This window comes from Rhinopithecus bieti, unplaced genomic scaffold (assembly GCF_001698545.2).
Source record: "Rhinopithecus bieti isolate Rb0 unplaced genomic scaffold, ASM169854v2 scaffold_444, whole genome shotgun sequence".
Classification (NCBI taxonomy): domain Eukaryota; kingdom Metazoa; phylum Chordata; class Mammalia; order Primates; family Cercopithecidae; genus Rhinopithecus; species Rhinopithecus bieti.
In genome coordinates, this window is record NW_016803142.1 from 986965 (window position 1) to 994347 (window position 7383).

The 7383-nt window shown below is 37.8% G+C and overlaps 1 protein-coding gene across 1 annotated transcript in view; it reads left to right on the forward strand.

Annotated features, from left to right (window-relative positions):
• RIT2 (Ras like without CAAX 2) overlaps window positions 1–847 on the forward strand; it is a 389974-nt gene extending 389127 nt beyond the window's left edge. Inside the window, exon 6 of the mRNA XM_017867188.1 lies at window positions 354–847. Coding sequence (XP_017722677.1) covers window positions 354–581 — 228 coding nt within the window. The 3' untranslated portion in view covers window positions 582–847. The remainder of the gene's footprint in view (window positions 1–353) is intronic.
• The last annotated feature ends 6536 nt before the right edge of the window (window positions 848–7383 follow it).

A 7383-nucleotide genomic window follows, 5' to 3' on the forward strand; every position in this document is an offset into this window, starting at 1 on the left:
GGCGGGTAGTCAAAAAATTTACCCAAGTTTGCAAAGTTGAAATGTAGTTGAGCTGGTACTTGAAACAAAGCAGATTTAATATAAAGCTATTCTTTGACCACTTTGCTATGTTGCTTTTTTGAATTCCAGAGAGCTGATTTCTAGTTCAATTTTTAAATCAGTCATCCTTTCAAGGATTCTAACTTCTCATTTGTCCTTCAAATTCTAAAATTCTAGGATTCTCTCTTAAAACAAATTCTCACATTGCTATATATTTTAAATGTAACTGGGGTCCACAGCTCTGGTAGAGAACATATTTTTAATTGAAGAGTCTTTTTCTTTCTGTCTTTTAAATATTATTTTTTTTTCCTTAGGTTTCTACAGAGGAAGGCTTGAGTCTGGCCCAAGAATATAATTGTGGTTTTTTTGAGACCTCTGCAGCCCTCAGATTCTGTATTGATGATGCTTTTCATGGCTTAGTGAGGGAAATTCGCAAGAAGGAGTCCATGCCATCCTTGATGGAAAAGAAACTGAAGAGAAAAGACAGCCTGTGGAAGAAGCTAAAAGGCTCTTTGAAGAAGAAGAGAGAAAATATGACATGATATCTCTGCTTTTGAGTTCCTCACTCTCTCTGAATTTTATTAGTTGGACAATTCCATATGTAGCATTCTGGTTCAATATTCTCTGTGTGTGTGTCTCTCTCTCTTTAAATATCTGCCTGTAGGTAAAAGCAAGATCTGCATAACTGTACCTCTTGAGATAGTTTTGTTTTGCCTTTAACAGTTGGATGGATTTTGTCAATCAGCTGGATATGCTGTTTAGTTTTTACAATATATTACTAAATAAAATTGACATTCCAATTGCCTCATTTCCCTTTAAAGAGTCTAGCTTCATTTGGTATGCTGTCTGGTTATAAAGGAAATATGCAAAATTGCAGCCAGAATGATAAAAGGCTCAGGGGATCTGCCTTTGCCTGATAACACTCTGGTTGTTTGCATTTCAGGAATCTCAGTAAATAATGAAGAAGCTCAGGATATAATTCAGTGCAGAAATCTGCAGCCTGGTCTTTTCTTATTGTAGAAGTCATGGTGCTTCTTCTTGAATGCTCCAGAGATAAACCTTACAGGAATTATTAATAATAGGAACTGGTTTGGGGTCATTGGAGAGCTGAAATAAAATATCTACATATTTACAGTGCTCTGCCCCAGTTAAGTTGTGGCAAAATTATCACAGTGAAGGCACTGGGCTGTGGCAAAAGGATGTTGTCTCTGTAGTGGGAAGACAGAACCTACTATGAATTTGGTGGTTCATAAGCTCATTAAAAGATGCTTTGCTCCCCCCATTGAGAAGTCCTTCTTAGGGCTGCTTCACCTGCATCAGGACCATTTGTACAGTATGAGACTTGAGGGCTCCAGAGACCCTATGAGCTCCCTATATTGCCAAAATCTCCTCTCTTCCCTTACATGAAATGCTACCAGAGGCTTTTCTCTTGTTTGTTTTACAATGACTCATCATGTAAAATGAAATTGCCCATTCACTCATTTTTTCTCATAGTGTGAATGGGTTTATTAAATTCAAGCTCAGAAAATATACCACCAGAGAGCACAGTTCTGAATGTTTAATAGGCAAGTGTGAAGAGGAAAACCATAAAGCTAAGCATGCGATGGAATCTATCAAGCCCATCTTCATGGGTTGAGGACTGTTTTTAATCATTAATTAGGGAAAAAGAGAGATGAGGGGCATAGTTATCATTCAATATTCAATCACTTCTTCTTCATTATTCACAATGCCTCTGGTACTTGCTAAACTCTGAGAATTCAGAAATGAATCACTCATACATGGGCCCTGTAGCTTAACATTTACCTATGAGTTTCACTCCACTGAAAGAACAATGAGATTACAAATTCTCAGACAAGAAAAAGACATTTTACATCGTGATACAGATACAGCTAAAAGAGAATTTAGGGGATATCATTTTTTAGATGCTGAACTGGAAATTAGCCTTTCACGATATTGTACTTGCAGGTCCTTTTATTGCTTGAGGCCAAAGCTGTTTCTCAAACCCACTTAGACTTCACTTTTTTTCTCTTAGACCCTGGGATCAAGGACATTGTCATGTACTTATCTTTTGCTAGTAACTACTGCCACTTTATCCCTAGGGTTTTACTCAAGCCACATCTTCTAAGGAGTGAGGCACAAACTAACCAGGTTTCCCCCATCTTATATTGCCACTAAAACGAGATCCACTGCACCTGTTAGGATTCATAATTAGGAGGAAAGCCAAAAAAATAATAATAACAAACATGGAGACAATATGAAGACATGAAGATAGCAAGATTCTTTCTTACAGTCTTAGAACTGGTCATTGTTTTCTCCTTTCTTGGCCTTGGATTGTTTAATCCTTTGCTTTTGTCCCATTAAACGGGCACACTCACCTCCAGTACATTCTTTGCCTTTTGCAGCCCAGGGCCCCAGAACCCTCCAAACCTGGGAAGGCCCTATGAATCCTGCCCTCCATCAGTGACTCTCCTGTTCACCAGAAGATGCAATCTAGGAAATAATACTTGGCACCTATTTTCCAATGATGAGCCTGTATTTTTGAAAACCTGTTGATTGCCCTATACATAAATGATAGTGTTTGGCACATTTTCTAGCACAATCAAATCTTCATACATTTTAACTTTTATCTTTCATTGTCAACTCTTCTGCCTTTGGCTCTAGAGTTCTATAGCTCATTTCTCCTTTCCTCTATCTCTTTCCTTATGCTTCTAGAGTCCTGGAAAATATTTATGTAGCTTAGAAATTGTCAGTGAGGCTTGGATTGGCGAACAGATACAAAGTCCAATCATTTTATTCTATAGTAGAAAGGAGTTCTATAAATTGTAACCCACATGCTAAAAGAATATAAGGTAATTATCACCAGCAGAGACAGGCAGACATTGAGCATTATTTTAAACCAGTCTTTCTTTCAAAAGAATAAACCAAAACAAAGTGTACCATAATAAAACCTAGATATTTATGCCAAGGGCTATTGATATTGATAATTTGTGTAAGAACAAAATATCAAGATCTTGTTTCTAATCATATCCCTGAAAATTTCTTACCAGACTAAGGACATCTAAGTAATTCCAAAAACTCAGAGAACTACAGTGTGCATACGCCTTCATTGCCAAGCAAGTCTCTGAAAGCTTTTGCCCAATATGCATAAATGTTCATTGTAGGCCAATGTGTAGTCACCCCACACAATTTATCAAATAGCAATGAAATGCCTACTAGGTACTAAAAACTTTTCTGGATACTGCACGTGTGTGTGTGTGTGTGTGTGTGTGTGTGTGTGTGTGTGTGTATTTGGTGAAAATGTACTGGGAAATTCTGAATACAATCTCTGCCCCTCAGAAAAGTACCATTTACCTATGTTAGGGTATTTCTTTATTAATTTATCTTATAGACACACATGATTAAATAATTTTTCAGATGAGAGACAAATGGGAGCCTAAGGTGTTATATTTTTTGTTCAGGAAGCACTAGTTGAACCTACAAACTTCTGTAGAAAATATCAATGAGGAAAAAACATCGGCAGTTGGGCTGCACATCGTTTGTATGATGCTCAGATGCACAAGGAACAGATAGCTGTTTTATTTCTCTATAATTCATATGTTATTTCTCATGAACCCCTGACTAATGGGGAGCTGGTGGTAGATGGGACTAAATTTTAGCTCATGCCAGTAATTTAGTGCTAATCTGAGACAGTAATTTAAGGCATTTCTTTAACTAACCAATCTCTGCTGTATGCAGTTGGGTCACTGTTTGATTATTCAAAGTTCTTCTCTGTTTATTCTCCTTTTCAAATTGCATCTGAGTATAGGAGAAAGGTGTGGCTTTAGTGACCTCATGGTAGTAGTTTCTTTCTCTTATCTTCTATGCCCTGTGGTATCCCCCGTATTTTCTGTGATCTTTTAAACTCAAGGTCTTGTCTTACTCTGTTTACTGGGCTGATTGACTGTGAGGTATGTCAGGGGTTGGCAAGTGTGTCATGAAAAACAGCCAGTCTCTACTGGAGCCAATGATCTTGTCCCTTTTCCATGGGTCTCAAGGTCTTTTCCAACACAGTGTCTTTATTCTGACCCAGGTCCTTCTAGTCCACCTCGCCCAGCACCTCTGCCTCCCTTTTGGATCCCTGGCATGCACGAAGAGGGCACTGCGATCCCTGAGTACTGCTTCAGTGACACTATTCTAGCTCTCTGCATCCCCTCGGTCTAGCCCGTGTGTGGATGCCCCAAGGAGTCCAGATTATTCCTAATATTCCTTGGCAAAAGTGATATACAAGCACAGACCAATGGGAATGGAGGTTGCCTGAAAATACTGAGTGTGCCCATGGCTATGAGGAAGTTTGTCAGTAGCTCCAGTGTTCTCAAAGCAACCTCACACCATATTCAGCCTGAAAGACTTTGGGTGGTGAGTTAAGAAGAAGATCCTGGTGAGTGACCCATTTGCTTTATTACTATTTTTTTAATTTTTGTAAAGACAGGGTCTTTCTCTGTTTTCCAGGCTGAAGTTCAATGGTGCGATCATAGCTCACTGTAAGCTCGAACTTTTCTTTTAAGTAATCTGACAAGATTGCTCTTCTTCTGATAAGAAACAAAACAGAATTTAGTAGTCAAAGTAGTGAAATGACGCCCTTTTTTAGGGGGCTTCTGTTCTTCCACTGAAGCACTAAATATACATAAAGATATATTTATATATCTTAAAAAACATATATATGTGTGTATGTGTATATATATGCATATATAATATATACGTATATATGTGTGTGTACATATACACATACACACACACACATATATATATATATAGAGAGAGAGAGAGAGAGACAATGATGGGTCAATACAACTTTCAAGATATGGAAATACATTTTAAAAATTTAAAAATATAATGATCTGGCTAGGCATGGCGGTTCACTCCTATAATCCCAGCACTTTAAGAGGCTGAGGCAGGTGGATCATCTGAGGTCAGGAGTTCAAGACCAGCATGGCCAACATGGAGAAATCCTGTCTTTACTAAAAATACAAAAATTAGCTGTGCATGGTGGCATGCATATGTAATCCCAGCTACTTGGGGGGCTGAGACATGAGAATCTCTTGAACCTTGGAGGAGGGGTTTGCAATGAGCCCAGATTGTGCCACTGCACTCCAGCCTGGGTAACAGAGCGACACTTCATCTCAAATAGGTAGATAGGTAGGTAGGTAGGTAGATAGATAGATAGATAGATAGATAGATAGATAGATAGATAGATAGGCAGGGCACAGTAGCTCACATCTGTAATGCCAGCACTTTGGAAGGCCGAGTCGGGCAGATCACCTAAGGTCAGGATTTCAAAACCAGCCTGGCTAACATGGTGAAACCCCACTTCTACTAAAAATACAAAAAATTAGCCGGGTGTTGTGGTGCGCGCCTGTAATCCCAGCTATTCGGGAGGCTGAGGCAGAAGAATTGCTTGAACTCAGGAGGTAGAGGTTGCAGTGAGCCGAGATTTTGCCGTTGCACTCTAGCTTGAGCAACAAGAGCTAAATTCTGTCTCAAACAAACAAACAAACAAAAAGGTAGATGACAGATAGATAAGTAGACAGATAGATGACAGATAGTTAGATCTCCATTGCATATGTCACATTTAAGACTAAGCCTTCTGACCAACTTTGTATAAAATGTCATAGTTCTTCTGATGTGAGTCTTTACATGTTTTAAGACTGAGCCCTACCTGCCTTAAATCCTCCATTTTCAGCTTGTGCTTAAACACTTCTACTTGGCCTGAAGCTTTTCTCTTAGAGTTTCTATCTGGGGTTAGATAGCAGAAGTGTAGCCATTCTTTCAGCCCACCCATCCACTATTAAATGTAAATGTTAAGAAAGTAGTAAATCTAGCCATCTCATTAAAATATCAACAACATAAACATATTTATCATAGGATCTAGTTGCTATTTTTGAAAACTGAGAAAAGGGGCCTATGATGGAAGGATCAAAGAACACGTGAAATTTGAACATGAGAAAGGGAACGTAGACCATTCATCATTTTGTGGGTAATAGGTATAAATCATCTATTGTACCTAAGACTTTGGATTTACAGGATAGAACAAAGTAACCAGGGGCCACAGGATAAAAGGATTACTGAGAGGAATAAATGGATGAGGAACAACAAAGCAGGGTGGGAAGTAAGAATGTAATGCAAAACACACCTGGATTTACCATATTCTACTTTTTTCATCCATTTGCTTCAGTCTAGTTCAACCTTTAATTCCCCACGATATATGAAACCTGGTGTCTCTGTCTTCCTTCAAAAATACTGGTCCAAATTATTAATTCTTATGGACAAAAGATTACATTAATAAATCAACATTTTAGCCCTGTAAAAAACTGGTGCATAGTTTTAATGATAATGTCAATGTGATTTGTATCCCATCCACTTTTTTAATATTCCATATAAATTAACCTTGTATCTTAAAGAAAAAGTTAAATTACATAACAGATAAACAGTCTTTCAGGAAACCATATAAATTATTTCAACCCAGTCTTCCCATATAGAGAGAGAAACTGAGGCCCCAAGGAAGGGAAAGTCCCGAGGCATGTGAGGTCAGTCAAGCTCCTTGAAGTACACTTCGCTGCCATTTAGGGACTTAATATGCCAAAATCCAGTGTAAAAATGCCAGTGATGAAAAACTCAAGGAAGAGGCAAATGGAAAGAAGACGTGACAACTTTAGGCTTGAGTGAAACTTCAGACATCAAATTTTGCTAGAATGACTTTAGATTATTATATTTTCCATTTTAGTAAAATTTTAGTAAATATAATCTCAAAAGTAGATATTTTAGTAAACTTAATCTCAAAAGAAGGAACCATATTTTCCTGTTACGCCATTAAGATTGTAACAATAATTTATGCTGTGAACTGTCTGTGTTGCATTGTTCGGTCTTCTCTAGAGGTGTAATTAAAGCCATATAATAAATACGTTTTAAAATATGGTTTCTGGAACAGATCCATAGTGTCTCTTTAAAATCTAAATTCCTTTAAAATATGAGGACTGTTTGCCTTCCTTTCTAGGTAAGACAAATAAGACACTGAAAGCAATGCTATTGAAAGTCACTCCCTTTAGGGTAGTACAGTAGACAAGGGAGTGAAAGCATCAATTAAGAGAAGTTTGCCAAAGGTTTTTAATTTATTACTAGTGAGAAATGCTGTATTTACAGCAATTAGACTATACGTTTAAATGTAGAACAGGTAAAGTGAGAAATAAAAGCACTGTTAATGTGTCATTACCCTGCAGATGTTTAGTAAGCTCAAAAACCCTATCAGTTATAGACTCAAGAGCTTTCTGTTTGCCTCTTGCCAGAATCATAGACTCTGTGACTTTGGGT